This window comes from Dromaius novaehollandiae, chromosome 26 (assembly GCF_036370855.1).
Source record: "Dromaius novaehollandiae isolate bDroNov1 chromosome 26, bDroNov1.hap1, whole genome shotgun sequence".
Lineage (NCBI taxonomy): Eukaryota > Metazoa > Chordata > Aves > Casuariiformes > Dromaiidae > Dromaius > Dromaius novaehollandiae.
In genome coordinates, this window is record NC_088123.1 from 3,674,167 (window position 1) to 3,694,758 (window position 20,592).

The window sequence follows — 20,592 nt, forward strand, 5'->3', positions numbered from 1 at the left end:
AGCAAATTGCACCGCTTTGCCAAAATATGAGCGTGTTTTTATTAAAAACAAACAAAAAAAAGCAGAATAAAACCTCAGGGACCCTCTGAACATGCCAAATTCCCGCTCGACTGCAGGAGCTGCGTATATGGAGTGCAGCGCTTCCCCCCCGGCCCCGGCGAGCAATAATCACAGAAATCCAGCGCGAAAAAATGTGTGTTCTTAAAAATGCAATGTTTTTACAGGGATCATCCACAAAGGAAACACCTTTCCTTGCTGGTTTTAATAGCTACGTTGTTAATGAGAGGTTTGGGGTGGCAGGAGTGGGGCACAGTGATTTGGGGGGCGGCGTGCGGCAGCATTGCGAGGCTCTGTCTCCTTCTCCCAGCCACTTTTGGGGTTTTTCTCGCAATAAATGACCAGCGGTCCCAAGCACAGGCTGGAAAACGCCAGGCTTTGAACCTCGTTTGCACGAACCGGGCGCAAGAGTTAATTTTTCTAAAACCGCAGGCCCAAAATTAGCCGCAGGCTTTTGTTTTGGGGGGGTGTTTTGCAGGTGGAGGAGGTCGAGAGCTCCAGCCCAGGGAAACCGGCTGATTGCAATCATTTAGGCTTTGTTTCTGCTTTCTGCAGGAGGTATTTCATCAATAACAAAATAAATTCTGGCTGATAAATTCTGGCTGCTCCTCGCGAGCACGTCCACACGATTCTCGGGGAAAGAAAAGCATTTTCTACTATTTTCTCTGTCCTTTCTAACAATGCGAACAGCTGCTGCCACTAAACCGTTTTCTCTGCTGTACAGAGCACGTTTCCTTGCAGGGTTTGGTGCGTTTTTCGGCAGGTAGCGATGGCTGAGGCGGAGAGCGGCGATGCACGGACACCCAGCTGCCCCGGGACCGGGGCGTCATTCTGCAAACGCCTGGAAAACGGGAAAGGTAAAATAACCGCCGGCCCTGCAAGGGGAGGCCGGTGCTGGGGAAACGGCGTGGATTTACTGCCATCCTGTGGGCGCACGGCCGTGCCGGATCCGTCATCCTCGCGTTGGAAATGCAGGCTGAGGACGTCTGCGGAGCAATTTATTTGGGATACGGCTCTCCCGGGCGGCTCCGAGCCCGTCTGCCGCAATGCAAAGGGATGCCTGCGAACGGCATGGGGTCACCGTGGGGAAAAACCCATGTTACGGCACTTTTGAAGGCTCTCGTGCCAAATTGCAGGAAATTATAGGGAATTCAATCCAAAAACGCGTTCCCGGGGCCGATTTGGGAATGTTGACGCATATCAGGGAAGCGCTCGGTTTAAGCGCGAGCATGAAGCGCGCGAGCAAGTCCTCCATGCCCCCAAAACTGCTTTTTTCCCCCCGTTGCAAACATTTCCCATGACTTGGGGGGTAAAATGCAAGGTGATGCCACGAGCATCCCCCCACAGCGGCAAATTGGTCCAAATTTTGGTGAATGAGCCGGGTCCCGATGGCGCCGCTGGAAATCACTGCGCTTTACTCAAGAACTGCCCCAGCAGCCTGGGAAAAAAGCTCAAAATAGGGGCTGGGAAGAAAACGATGAAGGGGAGAGAGCGGGAGGTGGGTTTTCTTTTTTTCCCGCTGAGTCTGGGTAGCAAGGAGGAAAAAAACCTATATAATAACATTTGCCAAATTGCCTTAAAGCACAAAATCCGGCTTCCCATTCCCCCTTATCGCCTGCCAACGGGACCGGCCATCGAGAACGGCTGCTTCGACGCCGATTTATCGATATCTCGCCTTAAAAGGAGAAGCGGGTCACACAAGCCAGGCGTGAAATGGGAGCGGACAGCCGGGAGAGCACGGGCGGCCGGCGGAGCGTGTCAGTCCGCATGGCACACGCGCTCGGGCCGAGCGGCCAGGCGCTTTTTTAAGGCCGATTCCCTGGTTTTCCATCCTTTTGCGGGCTGCGGCTGGCCGAGCCGGCCCTGCAAAACCAACCCAACCTCGCGCCGCGGTGTCCGGGGCCAAAGCAGCTGCTTTTCATCAAGTCCGGTCTGCGGATGCCCTGTTTAGGGCATTAAAGGCAAAAATGTAGAAAATGCAAAATAATTAGGTGTGCAATCCTCCGGCCAGACCTCTAAAGACCCCAGGGCTTTCAGGGAGCTTTTTGATGGATGCTGATGCTTTTCTGGAGCCTCCTAAATAATATTATCGTGTTCATTAGGATCAGCTAGGTTTGCTCAGCTCTGGCTGGATACGATATTGCAGGGAACAAGATGCAAAAGCTGCTCCCCCTCCCGAATCTCTGGCAATCTGGGCAAAACAGATGCAAAAAAGAGAAAAAAATAGGGTGTCTCGAAGGCAGAACGAGTTGGGAGTTGGGTTTTTCTGCGTCCCTATGGTTTTATCAGCTGGGAGCTGATGTACTGATTCCTCGAAGGAAATGGCTTTTTCCCCTGCTCTTATTTTGTGGTTGATTTTATTGGGTGCTTTGAGGATGCTTTTGCGGGCTATAAGGGTCACAGAGGCAGCGTGCTTTGATTTCCAGCGGTTTTTGCTGTTCCCTCTCGCTCTTCTTGGATTTTTCTGGTGCTTCCAGTTGTATTTTCCAGTGATTCTGGTCCACCTCATGCCTGTATTTGTATGCAATTATTTTTTGGGGAAAAAAACCTCCTAGGTAAAAAAAAATAAGAGCAAAAACCCTAAGCTGCAGCTTGGATGAGCCATAATCAATCAGGGCTGCTCGTTTCTGAGTTTGGATAAGGGACGCGGATGAGTCTCGCGGCGAGGAGGTTTTTTTCCGGGGGAGGAAGGCTCCGGGTGCCGCAGGCATGAGAAACCTGCCCCTTTTTGCAGGTGTTTCCCCCGGGGGGGTTTTTGCTCGTGTTTTGGCTTTAGCCGTTGGACTCTGCCTAAAGCCCCAGGAGTTTTGCGGGCGTCGCGATGCCGGGAAAGGCTTCCTCGCTTAAACGTCCGCTGGTCGGTCCCGTACGTCAATTGGTCTTGCAAAGTGGATTTATGTCGGAAAAAGGTTATTTTTGCTGCCGAGCTTAGCTCTTGCCGGCCAGAATCGGTTGCAAGAAAAAAACCCACTGCTCCCCCGTGCAGCCCCGGCTGGAGGGTTGTGCACCTCCATCCATCATCGTGGCGTGCGGGAACCCGGACCCAAAATCCACGTCCGCGGTGAAATTTTGGGGGGGATTCATGGCATTTCACCTATTATGCAGTAGCAGGTTGTTTGTAGAGCATTTGCAGTGGTTTTTTTTCTGGAGGAAATCGGGAAAAGCCATGTCCCTTCTCCCTGCCGGACGTCTCTGCCCGTGGCTCTCTTTTTGCTCAATTTGGCGTGTTTTCCAGTTCTCCTGCGGGCTTTTCCCGCATCGGCTTCCCAAATGCCGCCGGACAACCCATCACCTGGACGTTTGCCCCTAAAATAAGTCAGGTCCCGCGTACGCGCAGGGGCTACCGCAGCCAAAAGCAGGCGTGAGAAGTCCGTATTAGATGCTGGCTTTTGCGGTGGAGGTTTTTGCAGCTTTAATAGCCTTTAATAGCAAAGTTTAAAGCATGTAAGCCTTGGTCCTTCTTGGTGGTGGACCCATTTCCCCCCCGGTTGGACGATATTTAAGGTAAGGAGCCTATAGGTGCCTTCAGATAGGTATTGGCTTAAGGCTGAGGTCTTCGCCCTGGGGGAAAATCCAGCAATAATTTGGCGACGCAACCAGAGCCGCCCTGGCCAGCTGTGGACCCCGTTTTCTTTATATCATTAACCCATTTGGGGTTAATTGGGATGTTTTTTCCCCTTAAAGCAGGCGGGAAGCGGCAGGCGCTTGCCGCACGTGCCGGCAGCCGCAACGCCCGCGCCGGGGCCACGCTCAAAGTGACTTTGGGCGGCATCGATCGGGCCGCCGGCAGCGGTGACCGTTCTGCCGCCCCAGTCGAGTGTGAAAGGCATCGGCCCCAGGGCAACTCGTTAGGCGCCTAATTAGCATCCGGGACCTGACGAAGGGAGAGCCGGGACGGGGGCGAAAGCGGGAGACGGGAAGGAATCGCAAACCCCGCTATCCAGTGTCTCCGTGCCGGGGTCCGGGCTGTTCAGCTGAGCATCGTTGGGGTCGTTTAAGAGAATAACGCAGGATATTGCTTTTTTTATTAGCAAGGGGATGTGAAAAGAAGCAATTCTCCCTCCTATCACCCTTTTTCCTTTTTTTCCCTCCTCGCCTGCGCCGCTCGGCTCTGTCCCGGCGGCAGGACCACGATGGAGGACGAGGATGTGATGAGCGAGCGGGGTCTTGGCAGCTCCCGGCGGCGCTACGAGGATGAGGAAGGTGAGCGAAGGCCCGCCGCGCCGGGGCAGGGCCGCGCTCGGAGGAGCTCGGCTCTCCAAAGCTCCCCGCCGGGGTTTTTTTCCCCCTTCCCCAGATTACCACTCCATCTACATCGGCGTGCCGGTGCCCCGGGGCTACCGGAGGAAACGGCGCCGGCGCCGGTCCGCCTCGAGCCGGGACGGCCACAGTGGCAGCGAGCGGCCCTACGAGCGGCCCGATCGCTCCGACACGGACGACGGCGGCGGCGGGCATCTCTGCTACGAGAGCGGCAACGACAACGCCAGCAGGACCAGTGAGTCCCCCCGCCGCGGCCGGGAAAAAACGGGATTCGGGCCGCCCGAGAGGCGTTTTGCATCCGAATTGCAGCATTTTGCACCGCAGTTGTGGCGTTTTGCATCCGAATTGCAGCATTTTGCACCCAAATTGTGGCGTTTTGCACCCCAATTGCTGCATTTTGCACCCAATTGTGGTGTTTTGCACCGTAATTACAGCGTTTTGCACCGCAATTGTGGCATTTTGCACCGCAATTACAGCGTTTTGCACCCCAGTTGCAGCATTTTGCACCCCAGTTGCGGTGTTTTGCATCCCAATTGCACCATTTTGCACCCAGTTGTGGCGTTTGGCACCCCAATTGCGGCGTTTGGCACCCCAATTGCGGCGTTTTGCACCCAAATCGCCGCGTTTGGCACCCGAATCGCAGCCAGGGCGCATGCACCTCCGGGCGTCACACCTTGTTCCCGGCAGGCTCTTACCCTGGGGCTTTGGCCGGTCTCGTTAAATCTCCTTAACGAAGATTAACATTTTGCACAGCAAAGCTGCCGTCCATCTCGTGCTTCCCCCCCCGGCCCGTGTTTGGGTCTGCGTAAAGCAGACGGCACAGCCGGGGCGGGCAGGCTCTGGGGCTCGCTTTTCCCTAAGGAGGAAAAGGGTTTTTCCCATTTTTGCACGGAGGGTTTTATCCGCAGCGGGCGTTTCTCGCAGCTCGCTCCCGGTGCCGATGGTTCAGCATCCGGGAAAAGCATCCGCGGGGCTGAGCGCCGGCTGGGAACCGAGCCGGGCTCCTCGGAAGGGGAAAATATGTGTTTCCTTGCATTTGGCGATGTCGAGCCGTTTCTTGCAGCCAGTGCGGAGAAAGGCCACGAAAAGCATCGCTTCTCGGGCAGCTTCCCCGCGGGGAAAGTCCCGGCGTGCCTCGAGCGGGAGGTTTTTCCCCAAGGAAACCGGCCGCGCAGAGCCCTGGCCATGCCTGGGGGAGCGACCGAGGGCAGCTTGGCTAAAACCGGGGGGGAAAAACAAAACAAAGGAGGAAACCCCCACCCCGAACCTGTCCTCTGCTCTCTCCCCTCCTTCCTCCACCTCCCTCCCCTTCCTCGCTTTCTTCCGGCCGCACGTGCCGGCGGCGCTCACCTCTGCTCCGCACACCGCGTCCGACTTGGCAGCTCCGCGGCGTGCCAGCCCGGGGGAGAGCAAAGTGCCTTAGAGGCTCCGTAATCTGCTCCTTAAGCCTGGGAGTTTAGCAAGCCGCAGCGCATAAAGGAGGAAAGTTTGGGGTTTTTTTTTTTTTTGCGCGGCGCAGCGGACGCTCGGCTCGCCCGGGGAGCGATGGGGGACAAACTGGAAATGCCGGCAGGTAGGAGACCGTCCGCGCGGTTTCCATCCTCTTTCTGATCGAGGGAGCGGGGCAGAAATCCTCCGTTTTTTTTTTTTTCCAGCTTTGCTCCTTCCTAGCGAAAGCGGTTTCATAGCTTGGCTTGGGGTGAGCGCTTGCAAAGCTGCCCGGCCCGGGCGAAAGCAGAGCCCGCCGTGCTAAAAATGCCCATTTGCCCGAGCGAAAGCGAGCTTTTGGGGCCAAAGCGTGGCTTTTTGGCTTCTGCAGCACCCGGGCATCAGGCTGGAGGGCACGAAGCCCTAAAGCTGGGGCGAAACTCGCCCCGAAAATACAGCAGAGGGGCCGAGCCGCTCGGTTTCGCTGGTTATTCGGCCTCGGATGAGGGAGGCGAGGGCTCGGCGCGCCTCGAGGAGGTGGGTGCGTAAATCACTGCAGCCGCTCTGCCCAATCGCCCACGGAAATGTAAGCTCTTTTCTATGCATAATGATCCTATATGATCACTTGTGTTAATGCCGAGCTAATCCCGCAGCTCGGGAGGTCTCGGGCTTGATTCGGATCCCCTGTGCCTTAAACGACGGGAGTTTTAATGGGTGGAAATCAGGAACGGAGCGGTCACGGGTGTTTTCCCGCTGTAAAACTGGTAAAAAAAACATTTTTGCCCTGCGTGCTTCCTCGAAAAGACCTTGCTGCTCAGTGTATCATCCCAAGTGAATAGCTGGTGCTTTCCGGGCTGGAATTAGGTGCTGCGTTAAGTTTCCGGAAGGAGAAAAAAAGGCTCGAGAGCTCTGCGGGGACCAGACCCCTGGGCAGGCTTTGGCTCCCGGGTGCGAAAGGGTCCTCCAGGTGAATAAATCCCAAGAATTTGCCCCGGCGGCCGCCCGCCCCGGCTGCTCGCTGAAGTCCCGGCGCTTTGTTCGGCTCAGCGAGCCCGGCAGGGAGACGAGGCGGCCGCGGGGCCAGCAAAGCCAAGAGGGCAGGGAGACGCCGGCTTATGCCTTAAGCTGGGGGAGGAAGGGGGAAAAAAAGAAAAAAAAAGGAAAAAAGTCCAAGCGCCTCTTTTTTTCTAGGCCTGAAGGCCTCTAAGCGTGTAGCCCAGCTATTAAATTAGCAGGAATATTAGTAATAATAATACGAAGTGCAGTAAGAGCTTGACAGCAGAGCCGTGGTCCGTGGTTTAACGAGCTCCTTTCTTGGACACTGTGTTGCCCAACTTTCTTCTTCCGAAGTCTGGAGGACTGTAGGGACCTGCAAGGCTATTTCACCTCCTGGGGTGCAAAAAGGAGGAGCTGATGTTCTCCTAGCTGGATTAACTCCTGCCATCTTACGAGACTGCCAAGAGTTGAGGTTTCATTAAAAATAGACCGTATTCAAGCGTACGGCTGCTTAACCTCTTACTGGAATAACCAGGCAAAGGCAGGGAGAGGGGAAATGGTCTCAGCCATGAGATGGACCCCATGGTGTCCTTCTGCGATGGGATGACTGGCTGAGTGGCTGAGGGGAGAGCGGTGGATGTTGTCTGCCTTGACTTCGGGAAGGCTTTTGGCACTGTCCCCCCTAACGCCCTCATAGGCAAGCTGAGGAGGTGCGGGACAGGTGAGCAGACTGGGAGGTGGACTGGGACCTGGCCGAATGGCAGAGCTCGGAGGGTTGCGATCCACGGTGCGAGGTCTAGTTGGAGACCTGTAGCTGGTGGTGTTCCCCAGTGGTCAATAGTGGGTCCAGTCCTGTTCAACCTACTCATCAGTGACCTGGATGAAGGGACAGAGTTGCACCCTCAGCAAGTCTGCTGATGATCCCAGACTGGGAGGAGTGGTGATACCCCCGAGGGCTGGGCTGCCATTCAGAGGGACCTCAAGAGGTTGGGGAGATGGGCAGAGAGGAACCTCGTGAAGTTCAGCGCAGGCAAGCGCAGGGTCCTGCACCCAGGGAGGAACAACCCCTGCACCAGGACAGGCTGGGGCTGAGCTGCTGGAGAGCAGCTCTGCGCAGAAGGACCTGGGGGTCCTGGGGCAAAACAAGCTGACCAGGAGCCAGCAATGTGCCCTTGTGGCCAAGAAGGCCACTGGTGTCCTGGGCTGCATTAGGAAGAGCATTGCCAGCAGGTTCCCTTCTTCTCAGCCCTGGGGAGGCCACATCTGGAGTGCTGTGTCCGGTTCTGGGCTCCCCAAAACAAGAGGGACGTGGAGCTGAGTCCAGCACGGGGCTGCTAAGATGATGCAGGGACTGGAGCATCTCCAGTAGATGACCTGCAGTGGATGGTCTCCAGAGGTCCCTTCCAACCTCGGCCATCCTGTGATTCTGTGATAACTGTTTGTCCATGCTGTTCTGCACAGAAACGCCCTTGTTTTGGGTAAAGCATGAGGCACATTGTCGGGTCCTGCGGCCTCTGGGAGGTTGGCAAAGGGCATTGGGAGGCCGAAATGCCCAGCAGAGAGCTGGAGGCCGTGCTGGGCTCCCCGTGTCAGCCCAGGGAACAGAGCCGGTAGCTGCGCTCCCCAATTCCCAGCGCGGACCTAATATCCATCATTCCCGGCCTTCGTGATGTGCCTCTCGTCTCTCAGCGGGTTGCTACCTCAAATGGCTTATTGTGCTCAGGACGCCCCAGGATGCAAAATAGCCTCGCAGGTCCCCCTTCATCCTCTGTTTTGTCCCTCTATGTGGGGTAGGACGGACCTGCCTAATGTCTCCGGGCTAAAAATGCCAAATTGCTTTAGCTCCCCTAAGGGATTTACCATTTGGGGCATCTTCTTCCCATGTAGATGGACCATGAGCCCAAACCAGCATGGGAAAAACACCCTTGCGGTCCCTTAGCTGGCGATGGGTGAAGATCTTGCATCTTCTCCCCAGACTTTGTCCCAGCAAGACGCCGTCCCCGGTTTTGCCTTGCATTTTCCGGGAAAGGATAGACTCCGTCCGCGCCGGGTTTGCTCCGAGGGCTTTCGGCACCGCTGCTCACCTCTCCCTCCCCGCAGTGTCGCCGGCGGCCGAGCGCCTGCGCTACATCCTGGGCGAAGACGACGAGCCGCCCAACCCCACGCTCTTCACGGAGATGGACACGCTGCAGCGCGACGGCGAGGACATGGAGTGGAAGGAGTCGGCCAGGTGAGGCGGGCAGTGCCGGAGCCGGCGCGTTTTCCCGCGGGCTCGGAGCTGCGGCGCGGGAAAGGGGATCCAGGGGCATCAACAGCCCTTTTCTCTTCTCCCCGTGTGCTTTTGCTGGTCGGGAAAACCATAACTTCTACAACTCAAGCAATAATAATAGAAGTCCACTCGCTATAAATAAGGGAGGACCCGCGAGCAGCATTCGCTTTGTTGAATTATGAGCTTAGCCAAGGGAAAAAATCACAAATCCGAGAGGAATTTCTCTTCCTAGCATCAGCTCTGTAAATGCCTTTAGTTCGTTATTTTTGGGATGCTTTGGGAAGGGAGTCACTCCAGTGCCGGGGATGGAGACGGCTTTTCAAGCTTTGCTTTTTCATGTCGCTGCATATTCATTCGTCCCTGCCCGGTCCCCAAAAAGCGTTCAGCTCCTTCTCCCAGGTTTTAATCAGCGTTTTGGGGATTCGGCCGGGTCTCGGAGGCCCAAACGCCAGCTGTGGTGTTCGCGCGGGGATTTTCAGCCGCGGGCTTGGCTGGAGGTTTCCCGATTCCCGGATTTCCGCTCTCCCAGGGGAGCAGTTCAGCCTCTTTAGCCGCGGGAGAGCAGCTCCTTGGCGGCACCGGTGCTACCTGCGGATAAATCCCTTGGCAGCCCGGAGCGGGAAAGCCGCCGAGCGGGAAACAAATGGTTTTAGGCAAAGAAATCCGGGTAGGAAGCTTCGGAGCCGTCGTCCCAGCACGGGCGCTGGGGTCCCGGAGGATGCTGGGGCCAAACTTTGTCACCAAAATTGGCCTTGTGGGACGCTTTGATTTTCATCCCCGGCGCAGGCCATTGCTGGAGGATGCGGCATGAAGCTTTCTCGGGCTTTTTTAGCAGGGACTTTCAGCAGTTTCTGTTTGCACCAGTGTTTTAATATACCCTTCTCCACCTCCGGGCCCGGGAGAGGGGACGGACAGCCCTCGGCAGCCCGTATAATCCCAGCTCTCTCCACCCGGCGTTCCCTCCGTCTGCGGCGATAGGAGCCAAAATCCAAGTGGTACCAGTTAAAAGTTGCAAGGTTAAGCCCCGGGAAAGGCTAATCCGTGGAGCCTGCGAGCCTCCCTTAAAGGAAAAGCCGCTTGCTTCCCGAAATCGGTGGCTCGCCGAGAGCTGCCGGCCCGTTCCCGGATGTCCTTTGTCGTGTTTGGTTTTAAAAACTAAGGGATAGAGGTGGAAGAGCTTATTTCCATGCACAAAGCGAGCATGGGAGCGGACAGCCTAGGCTGAAGCCTGAGCGTTGCTGAGAGGTTTAGAAGACATTTGCAGCGCCCTGGGCTTTTGCACAGAGCCGAAGGCCTGGGTAGTCCGTGCATGGGTCCTCGGAGAGGTCGGCTGCTGCCGGAAAAATCCCAAATCTCGTGGGAGCAGGTTGAGGATGGTCAAATCACCATCGCTGATGGCAGCGGCAGAGCCAGGAGGTTTCACTCCGCTCTCCGACCCAGTGTCCTTGGAAGCAATGCTTTAGGCTTGCATATTTTACCCATTGGGAAAAATAGGAAAAAACCTACAGGCTGAATTAATCAGGGTTTGCAACGCAGCCCGAAGGAGGGCAATGCCGTGCGGGCCCGGCAAAGCCGGTTTCTCCTTCCCACACACCGCTCTGTACCCGTCCCCACGGCTCTCGCCCTCGTTGCAGGTGGATAAAGTTTGAGGAGAAGGTGGAAGAGGGAGGCGAGAGGTGGAGCAAGCCCCACGTGTCGACGCTGTCCTTGCACAGCCTGTTCGAGCTGCGCACGTGCCTGCAGACGGGGACGGTGCTGCTCGACTTGGACGGCTACTCCTTGCCCCAGATCATCGGTACGAGCCGGCGGGGTTTCACTGAGCACGGGTTTAAATGCCATTACGTGCAAACGATTGGCACCGGCGTGAGCAAAGAGGGGAGGCAGGAGCTTGCTAAATCGGTTGGGTTTTAATTTTCGGGGGCCGGAGGGTCGCGGGCGCAGCCGGCCCCGCCGCAGCCGCCGTTTCGCGCCCGCAGACGACGTCGTGGAGAAGCAGATAGAGGACGGGCTGCTCAAGCCCGAGCTGCGGGAGAAGCTCAGCTACGTGCTGCTGCGGCGTCACCGCCACCAGACCAAGAAGCCCATCCACCGCTCCTTGGCCGACATCGGCAAGTCCGTCTCCTCCAACACGAGTGAGTCCGGGTCCGTCGCACGCACGGGGCTCGAGTTTCTTGGCGTTTAACCAGCCCGGCGGAGGGCAGAGACCCCGAAAGCTTGGCCGCCGGCGGGTCATTGGGTCTGCAAGCAAATCCCGCCGGCCATTCCTATTTTGGAGCCCTTATAAAAGGGGATTTGTTTGCTGGGATTCGGGATTATCGCCCCGGGTTGAAGCGGAGGTCATTCGGTGGAGCCCCGGATTTGCCGGGCGTCCGCGGGTCCAACGGCGGCACCGGAGCCCTGCGGCCAACGCCGCCGCGCGGGACTCCCATCTTCGGGTTTCCAAACACCCGTTACCCACCTAGGAGAGGGGGTTTTGTGCTAAAATTTGCCTCTCAAAATGGAGCTTGGCTCGTTGTTTAATCGTGCTTTGGAAAAAAATTGCGGGCATCTTTCCCGCGTTGCTGGTGCCTCGTTGAGATGACGGCGTCGCTTTGGGGTTGCAAATAGGGATGCGGCATTCGGGGCTCGAGCGAAAGATGCCCGAGATGCCGAGCGAAAAGGATGCCCGTGGGCAGCAGAAAGTGGTCCCTTCACGTTTCGTGTCCCTGTGCCGACGGCAGCTGCGTGCCATCGGGGTAAACGCTGCCAGCACGTTGCAAAACGAGGTCATGCGCGGTGGGAATTTTGTCCTTGTTTTCCCGGCGGGTTTCACGCAAAGAAAACGAGGGTGGGAGCTGGGGCTGGAGAGATGTAGAGCAGCGCAGCAAAAGCGGTCAAGATGGGTTTTGTCCCAGGAAAACAGAGTCTCGTGAGCTCAGGTTTCCCGTGAAAATGCTGGGCTTGATGTAGGAAACGCATGGGGCAAAAGCTAGGCCTGAAGTTTGTTTTATATTTAAGTAATAGAGTAGAAGAGCGTTGCTGGGCCTGGCATGGCGCGTGCTCTTTCTACCCAACCTCTGCCAAGGGCAGACACGGGTCAGTGCAGGAAAATGTATTCTTTGCTAAAAGAAAAACCACTATACAGGGGATAAAATTGCAAATAAGAGTAGGTGCAAAGCAAACTGCCGGTGCATCAGGGCTGCAAAGCTCCTGGCAGCGCAGGACAGCGGTTTCCAGCCCGCGACGGCGGTTCGCGTCTCCTCTGAGCCCTCCTTTCCCCCAGCCCGCAGCCCCGTCCGGAGCCCGGCCGCCGGCGCCAGCTTCCACCGCTCCACCGAGGACCTGCGGATGCGGCAGAGCGCGAGCTACGGCCGCCTGCGTAAGCTGGGGACGCGCCGGGGCGGCTCCGAGACGATCCTAATCGCAACGGGGCGGAAAGTCGGGTTGCAGTCCGGAACGGGGCGGTTGCGATTGCAGCCTGGTTGCGGTGCAGCTCTGCTCCTTGGTAGCAATTAGAAACGAGCTGCTTCAACCAGGGGGTGACCGATATTAGAAAAACTCTTATCGTTGTGCTCTCAGCATTAATTTCATTATACCTGGCTTCCAAGACCAGCTGCATTTGCTGTTTTAATTGCACCGAAGTCATTTGCAGCATCAGACGCCCCGTTTTTATGGAGCGTCGGCGGTGCAAAACCGCGGCGAGGGGGTTGCTTGCCGCAGAGGCTTTGCAGGGAAGAGCCGAGCCGCGGCGCGTTTCCCTCACTGCCGCTCCGTCTCGTCCTCCGCAGGCCACGCGCAAAGTCGCAGCATGAACGACATCTCGGACACGCCGAGCACGGACCAGGTAGGAGCCCCGAAAGCCGCCGCGGTGCAATGCGTCACGCAACGCTTCCGACACGACGGCAACGACCCGCTATTGCGTCCCCCTCGGCAAACCTTGAGGGTTTATGGGATAGTGTCTCCAAGAAGGAAAATGCGTGCTGTCCCTTGTCACCAAGGGGCTTGTGTTGATCCTTGGTAACTCACTGGTGCTGGTCCTAGAAACGGTACCTGGGCCTGAGTCGGGGCTGGCAAGGCGCAAGCAGAATTAGGGATGTACAGCAAGCATCCCGACGCAGCAAAGGTCCTTGGAACGGGGAAAATCCTTAAAATATAGCGGTAGGAAAGGAAACGTGCTGGAAAGAGCTGCCTTTATGTGCATGTGTGCAGGCATCTTAAAAATTAGACTTCCCTTGGCACCGCCGTTGCGTCCTAGAGCTGGGAACCGTTGCAGCATCATGCGGCGGAGCAGTGGGCTTCATCCTTGGAAATGCTCTGTTTTCCTACCGTTTTCAAGCTTTGGCATTTGATATGAAGCTGGGGGGGACCTGGAACTTAAATAATTGGAATTGGAAGTCCGAATTGGAGCTGCAATGCCAAACCTGGAGGGAAACCTGCCATACGGCGCTCGCTGCCGGAAAGCCGGAGCATCCCTCTGGATGTGCTCCGCTCTGCGAGAAAGCAAGCGAATGACCCCGCGAGGAAACCCCAACGCCCGACTCCGGCAGCAGGGAGCGGAGGGTTAATTCCCAAATATGCAAAGCATTCGGTACCTAAGCATGCTGCTTTTAATCGCCCTATTAGGCCCACTACAAAGGGACTTTTTAAGTGTTACACGCAGCTTAGTCGCCATTAACTCCTGCTCTTGCTTACTCCGAGCTGAATGGGAGGAGCTGGTTTATTATTATGATTTTTTTTGCATTTGGATTTAAAAGATTAGGAGACGAGGGAGTGCTGGCTGCCGGCTCACATGCCTCCCCTCACGCTGGCGTGTAGATTAGAGTAACACCCCGCCTGGGTTCACTTTGAACCTCGTTAGACTAATAATGAAATTGCCGCAGGGGAGAAGAGTCCCGGGGCTAAATCCACGCACAAGGCTTCCTCCTCCCGTTATTTATTCCTGCTCGGAGGAAGAAAAGGGGGGGATAAGCTACAAAACGTGAGCTCAAGCACAGATTTTCCTGCAAGGCTGGAGATCACTTTTTGGTGGTTTAGACCCCAGCAAAGCGCCTTTTGCAAGTCGTGTGCTTACGTTGGGGACCCCCAAGGGTGTAATTTAAAGTTAATCTCAGGCTTAATGGTGGAATAATGAGGAAACTCGGTGTTGGGAATTGTCACGGTTTTATTCTCGGATGCCGTTCCTGCATCCCCGCCTCTGGAAGCGCGGGAGAGCGTAAGGTTTGAGCCCCCAGGGTGACAAGTTCTGGCGTTTGGTGACTGCCGCTGTGTGGTTAGACAAAAATAATTTAGCTTTTGCGTTCAGGGTGTAGAGCAACGAGCCATGAAAATATCCTGGGGAAGGGAAGAGCCAGACTGCGGAAAGTTCTCCTTTCCTGGCCTTGTCTTTCCAACAGCTGAAGAACAAGTTCATCAAGAAGATCCCCAAAGACGCCGAGGCCTCCAACGTGCTGGTGGGCGAGGTGGACTTCCTCGACAAGCCCTTCGTGGCCTTCGTGCGCCTCCTCCAAGCCACGATGCTGGGCGGGGTGACGGAGGTGCCCGTTCCCACGAGGTGAGCCTGGCAGGAACCCCCGCCGAGCCCCAAAATGACCTTTGGGGGACTGGGAACGCTGGAGAGTCTTGCGACGCCAGGGCTGGTGTTGGGTGGCGTTGCTCTTGGGGGCTGGCGTGGGTTGCATCCAGCGTGCCATGGGTTGCATCCAACGTGCCGTGAGTTGCATCCAGCAGCTCTTTGCTCTTCCCAGGTTCCTATTCATCCTCCTGGGCCCCGCGGGAAAAGCCAAGTCCTACAACGAGATCGGCAGAGCCATCGCGACCCTCATGGTGGACGATGTGAGTAGATGCAGAGCCCTGCCTGGCCGCTCACCTCCATCCCTGGCAGCTCCCTTTGCTCAAAGCTTGCCCAGAAAAACACCGATATTCATCCCATGAGGAAATGCTGGGATGAATAAGCCTTAAGCACCATGGTAGCTTGTCTCCAGACCACATGCCAGTTGACGCCTCTCGTCTCTCGATTCCCAGCTCTTCAGCGACGTTGCCTACAAAGCCCGCGACAGGGAAGACCTGATCGCCGGCATAGACGAGTTTCTGGACGAAGTCATCGTCCTGCCACCCGGCGAGTGGGATCCCACCATCCGGATAGAGCCTCCCAAGAAAGTGCCCTCTGCTGAGAAGAGGTGAGGTGCCGGGAGGGCTGGGTGAGAGTCCGAGGGTGACTCCTGGCTCTCCCTCTGGGAATTAGTTTGCCCTATTTCCCGTTCCGGAGATGGCAGATGTGCAGAGCGGCTTTGGTTTCCCCTCGTCCCTGTGTGTCATCTCCAGAGCTTTTTCTGCAGTCTCTGCTCCATTTGTGCTCCTGGAGCCGATTTTGCTCTGCATCAACCCCTTGGCTTGGAGCAAAGCCAGCCTCAACTCATGATCTCTCCAAATTTATCCCCAAAACGCGAGTCCGACGCAGCTGACGTCTCTCCCGCAGGAAATCGGTGTTCTCGCTGAATGAAGCGGGGCAGATGAACGGCACGGCCGGCGGGGCAGCTGCCGGCAGCAGCGGAGGCGGTGGCGGTGGCAGCAGTGATGACGGAGAGATGCCCGAAGTGCATGAGATTGGGGAAGAGCTTGCCTGGACTGGCAGGTGAGCAGCATCCCGGCCACCCAGAAAACACAGGGGGGCTTTGGGGGCTGTTGTCACCCATCACGAGCGATCGCCTGCCTTTCCGGCGACTCCGCAGGTTTTGCGGCGGTCTCTATTTGGACATCAAGAGGAAGCTGCCCTGGTTCCCGAGCGATTTCTACGAGGGCTTTCATATCCAGTCCATCTCGGCCATCCTCTTCATTTACCTGGGCTGCATCACCAACGCCATCACGTTCGGGGGGCTGCTCGGGGACGCTACGGACAACTACCAGGTCGAGCCCAACGAAAGGGGTGCGGCGGCCCGGCGTGTGCGGGTGGGCTCCCCTGGGTGGGTTTTACCTCCTTTGAGAAGTGTGAATCTTTTTGATGTTGGGGATGGAAATTTGTCCCCAAGTGAGAGCAGCAACCCTGACCCTGATGGAGACACTTGGAGCTGGGAAAGCCTGTTTCTGAGGGCTTCCCCGTGACACGTTTTGTGGCCAGGGCGTTGCGCTCCTACTCGATCCAACCTGTCTCCAGCCGTGGGTTTCCTTAATCCCCTGGGGTCTGATCTCTCGCCCACCTTCTCCGTCCCCAGGGGGTCATGGAGAGCTTCCTTGGCACAGCCATGGCGGGCTCCATGTTCTGCCTCTTTGCCGGGCAGCCGCTCATCATCCTGAGCAGCACCGGGCCCATCCTCATCTTCGAGAAGCTGCTCTTCGACTTCAGCAAGTAGGTGCCCCACGGCGGGCGGGGGTGGTTGGCAATGTCCTGGGGCACCCAGCGATGTCCTGGGACACCTGGTGATGCTCCAATGCCCCAGGACGCCCACGTGGAGCATCCTCACTGGGACCCCCTCTCCCGCTTTCAGAGGCAACGGCATTGACTACATGGAGTTTCGCCTCTGGATCGGCTTGCACTCTGCCCTCCAGTGCCTTATCCTGGTGGCCACGGACGCCAGCTTCATCATCAAGTACATCACGCGCTTCACGGAGGAAGGCTTCTCCACCCTCATCAGCTTCATCTTCATCTACGACGCCATCAAGAAGATGATCGGCGCCTTCAAGTACTACCCCATCAATTCGGACTTCAAGCCCGACTACGTGACCATGTACAAGTGCGAGTGCGTCGCGCCCGACCCAGGTGAGTGCGAGGCGTCTCCTCCTCGGCGGGGGGAACGGGGCAGCGAAACCCCTGTCCTAGTCCTCCTCCTCTTAGGGCAATTTTGGGCAAAACCTCTCGGTTTCCGCCCATCCGCTACAGCTGAGCACGTTGATCACCAATGATGCCAAAAAGCAGCATGGGGCTCATGCCAGCGAGAGGGTTTTTTTTTGGAAGCAGGAGCATCTCTCCCCCACGGCATGCACCGGGGTGGTGGTGTTGTCCCCCTAAAGCAAAGCTGTCCCCTCGGAGAGAGCGACGCCGGGGCGGGAGAGCCGGAGCCTCGTCCCTGCACGGCCGGACCTGGAGCAATAAAAAGGAGGGATGGAAAAAAGACTTCTTCCATCGTCGTTCCAACCCTCCGCCGACACAAGGCTGTTCCCCAAGAAGATACGCTGGAGAGGTTTGGTCCTCTGCGGTGTCGGAGAAGGAAAGGACATCCCGGGATGTCCAAGCGGGCGCGGGAACCTCCGTGGACTGGTTTTCCCGTCTCCCCTTGTCCTTTCGGAGAAGGAGGTGTGATCAGGCTCTGAGCAGACACCAGCCGCGCTGGTTTTGATCCAATCGCTACTACGGACAAAAGCAAAAAAGCTGTAATCCCCGATTAAAGCAAACCCTCGCCTGGGGGAGGCAAAGCTCCGCTTTTCCCGGAGCGGGGACGTGCCTTTCCCGGACAGCGGCTGGATCAAAGACGGCTGAACGTGGACTCGCGCCTGCGCTGAAAGCTCGGCATTTTATCACCGATATCCGTGCTTGCTCTCGGATACGTGCGCCAAATGATCGAGGATTCAAATCACCCGGCTCGGATGCTCGCGTGACGTTCTGGTGTTGAGAAGACCTTCGTTTTGGGGATAATGCCAGCGTTTTCTCTTAGATTAGCTGATTTAGTTAACGAGCACGGATCCGAACAATTTTTGGAAATATCAGCCAGCAGAGAGGTACGAGGATAAAACGCTCTCCCTAGAAATACATCCGAGACCCGGCTTGCGGCGTGGCATAAACCCGGGAATGCGTCGTTGCAGGACGAGTTCTCACCCACCACCACGAAAATAATGTTTAAGCTCTTATTTGTTTTGTTTTGGGGGTTTTTTTGTATCTCGATTCCTGCTGCTCAGCGATCATCCGCCTCCATGGGGCCGAATAACCACGTTGCTTCGTGCTGCGAAAGTCTCACCGCTCCGAGCATCCGCCACGCCGGCATCGGAGCGGGATTTTTCCCCCCTTTAGATATTGCAAGCTTGCGTTTATTCCCCCCTACGTGCTACTTTTTTTTTTCCTCTTATTTTTATTACTTTGGTTCTGATTTTTGATTATTATAACTGATTTGTACCATATTTGTCTCTGCTGCACACACCAATTTGGGCCGATTTCGATCTCAAGTGAGTATCGCCTTCTGCATATTAAGATTGTTTAAAATTTGATACTCTTCCCCCCCTCGGGGGGATTTTGTTGTTGGTTTTTCTCGTGCAATCCGCTTTTCTCTCTGCTCCGATAGAAGCGTTTGCGTAGAGTATCCTAAAATACCGCCAACGCGTTAAGTCGGGCGAGGAGCGATTTAGAGGTAGAAAGCGCAAAATAGGGTATGATTTTTGGAAAAGCGAAAGGTTATCGAAAGAAAACAGTGTGGTTTCGCCCAGGGAGCTCTGCTTCGAACCCCGCAATCACTTCTCCTTCATTAATTCTGGAAAAAGGGAAAAAAGGACGCGGCAGGTCGGGGCAGCCGGACGCCGAAATTCCCAGCCGGCCCGCGGGAAGCGCCGGACAGGGGCCGGGATGCCCACGGAGCGCCGGAGGACGGGAGGCTGCTCCTGAGCCGCGGCGCCTGAAGACCCCAGCGGAGCCGGTTTTGGGGGGGTTTCTTATTTTTTGGAGGGGAGGGAGGCGTGAGACGGCAAGACGGCCAAAAAAAGCGCTTGTCGCCCGGGTGTTGCTCTCCAAAAAAAGGAAAAAAGGACTGCTTTTTCTTTCTTTTCCCTGCTTTCTCCCTTTTCTGCTGGTTTTAAGGGCGGATGCTGGCACGAGCCGGGATGCTCTTGCCGGTGGGAGCAGGGGGCTGCCCCGTGGGCTGCCGCAGCATCGCCACCGGCGCGCTGGGAAAAAGAGCCCAAAATGGGGAAAATGAGCCCAAAATGGGGAAAATGAGCCCAAAATGGGGAAAATGAGCCCAAAATGGGGAAAATGAGCCCAAAATGGGGAAAAAGAGCCCAAAATGGGGAAAAAGAGCCCAAAACGGGGAAAACTGGCCCCGAAGCGTTTCGCCTCCGGGCGGGATTAATCAGGGAGAAGTGGCTGCGGGGTCCGAAGCGGGGCTCACGGCCCGGCTCCCCCCGACCCCTCGGACGCGCGGCGGGCCCTCGCCTCGCCAGCCCTTAATGACAGCCCGCTTTCCCGCAGCGAACGCGACCTTGTTCGATGCTCCAGCGCCGGTGGCACCGAACACCACTAACGTTTCTGTGGTGAGTGGCTCCGCGCGCGTGGCCGGGGGGATTGGGGCAAAGGAGGGCGATTTGATGATTTTCCCACGGTGGGATCTGGGGACGCCCCGTGCCCTGAGCACCGTCCGCGGTTGCTTTTCGGCGGCAGCTCCCCGCCAAAAATAACCATTTGCTTACGTGCTGCAATTGCTAAAAACGCTATTTTTTTGCTTTTTCTCCCCAGTACAATGCTATTAACCTAACAGCTCTGGACTGGACCCAGCTGAGCAAGAAGGAGTGCCTGAAATACGGCGGCAGCCTCGTGGGGAAATCCTGCAAATTCGTGCCGGACCTGGCCCTCATGTCCTTCATCCTCTTCTTCGGCACCTACTCCATGACCCTGACGCTGAAAAAGTTCAAGTTCAGCCGCTATTTTCCCACCAAGGTGAGAAAAGCGCCGGGCTCCGCCGGCCGCGGGTTGCCGTCTCCGCCGGGACGAGCCGTCCTTGGGCTGCGGGAGGAACCGGAGCCGTCGGTCTCCTTGCTGGATGCGAGGAGCGAAGCGGAAAAGGGTCGGTATTTAATTTGCCTACTAGGAAAGAAGAGTCTTGGTGTCGGGATGAGTGAGGGTTGGCGCTGGGATCAGTTAGGATCGGTATTGGTATCAATGAGGATTGGAACTGGTATCGATGAGGATTGGAACTGGTATCGATGAGGACTGGTGTTGGCATCATTTAGGGTTGATATTGGTATCAATTAGGAAAATCTTCCTGGAGGTTTCAGCCGGCGATTTGCTTCTTGCATGCTGCATAACCCGTCGCCTCGAGGTTTGGAAGAGGAAAACCACCTTCTTGCTCGTTATAGCCGGTTTCCCAAGCCTTTGGCAGGTGCCGCTTGCAGCGAGTCCGGCTGGAAACCTTAAGGATGCAAGTGCGAGCCGGGAGCCCTGCTGTGGTGCCGGTCCCTGCGCGGGGCACCGGGTGCCAACCCGCCTCGCGGGACCCAGCGCCCGGCACGCCGCCGTCCCCCGCGCCCCGTAACAGCCTTTCCCCTCCGCTCCCCCCTCTGCCTCCAGGTCAGGGCCTTCATTGCCGATTTTTCCATCGTCTTCTCCATCCTGCTCTTCTGCGGAGTGGACGCCTGCTTCGGGCTGGACACCCCTAAGCTGCACATCCCCAGTATCATCAAGGTTGGGACGAGGCCGCTCCTGCTTCTCCTCCCTCCGCGGTGCTTTCTTCCAGCCGCTTCCCGCGAGCACCCGGGACGGGCAGAACTCACCCCGAAGCGCGCAGAGCGGCCCCGGGTGCTCGGCATCGCTCTTCGGCCGCCTCCCCGCTCCGCCGCGCTGGCGAAACGGTGCTTTATTTCCCCATTTCTGGGGGGAATATTCTAACTCTGTGACTTTTCTTCCTTCCCCC

The 20,592-nt window shown here is 56.8% G+C and overlaps 1 protein-coding gene across 3 annotated transcripts in view; it reads left to right on the forward strand.

Moving 5' to 3' along the window:
• Positions 1–353: 353 nt before the first annotated feature.
• Positions 354–20,592, forward strand: part of SLC4A5 (solute carrier family 4 member 5) — a 28,911-nt gene continuing 8,672 nt past the window's right edge. For all 3 annotated transcript variants that reach the window (XR_010385160.1, XR_010385161.1, XM_026117823.2), the window contains exons 1-18: positions 354–914; positions 4,184–4,260; positions 4,355–4,552; positions 8,842–8,971; positions 10,645–10,805; positions 10,987–11,142; positions 12,273–12,368; positions 12,778–12,833; positions 14,383–14,540; positions 14,734–14,821; positions 15,011–15,165; positions 15,465–15,620; positions 15,718–15,892; positions 16,198–16,331; positions 16,471–16,742; positions 19,155–19,216; positions 19,419–19,619; positions 20,250–20,363. Coding sequence is in view for 1 of the 3 variants with exons in the window: in XM_026117823.2 (XP_025973608.1) it covers positions 4,191–4,260; positions 4,355–4,552; positions 8,842–8,971; positions 10,645–10,805; positions 10,987–11,142; positions 12,273–12,368; positions 12,778–12,833; positions 14,383–14,540; positions 14,734–14,821; positions 15,011–15,165; positions 15,465–15,620; positions 15,718–15,892; positions 16,198–16,331; positions 16,471–16,742; positions 19,155–19,216; positions 19,419–19,619; positions 20,250–20,363 (2,382 nt within the window). In the remaining 2 variants the exon portion in view is untranslated. The remainder of the gene's footprint in view (positions 915–4,183; positions 4,261–4,354; positions 4,553–8,841; positions 8,972–10,644; positions 10,806–10,986; positions 11,143–12,272; positions 12,369–12,777; positions 12,834–14,382; positions 14,541–14,733; positions 14,822–15,010; positions 15,166–15,464; positions 15,621–15,717; positions 15,893–16,197; positions 16,332–16,470; positions 16,743–19,154; positions 19,217–19,418; positions 19,620–20,249; positions 20,364–20,592) is intronic.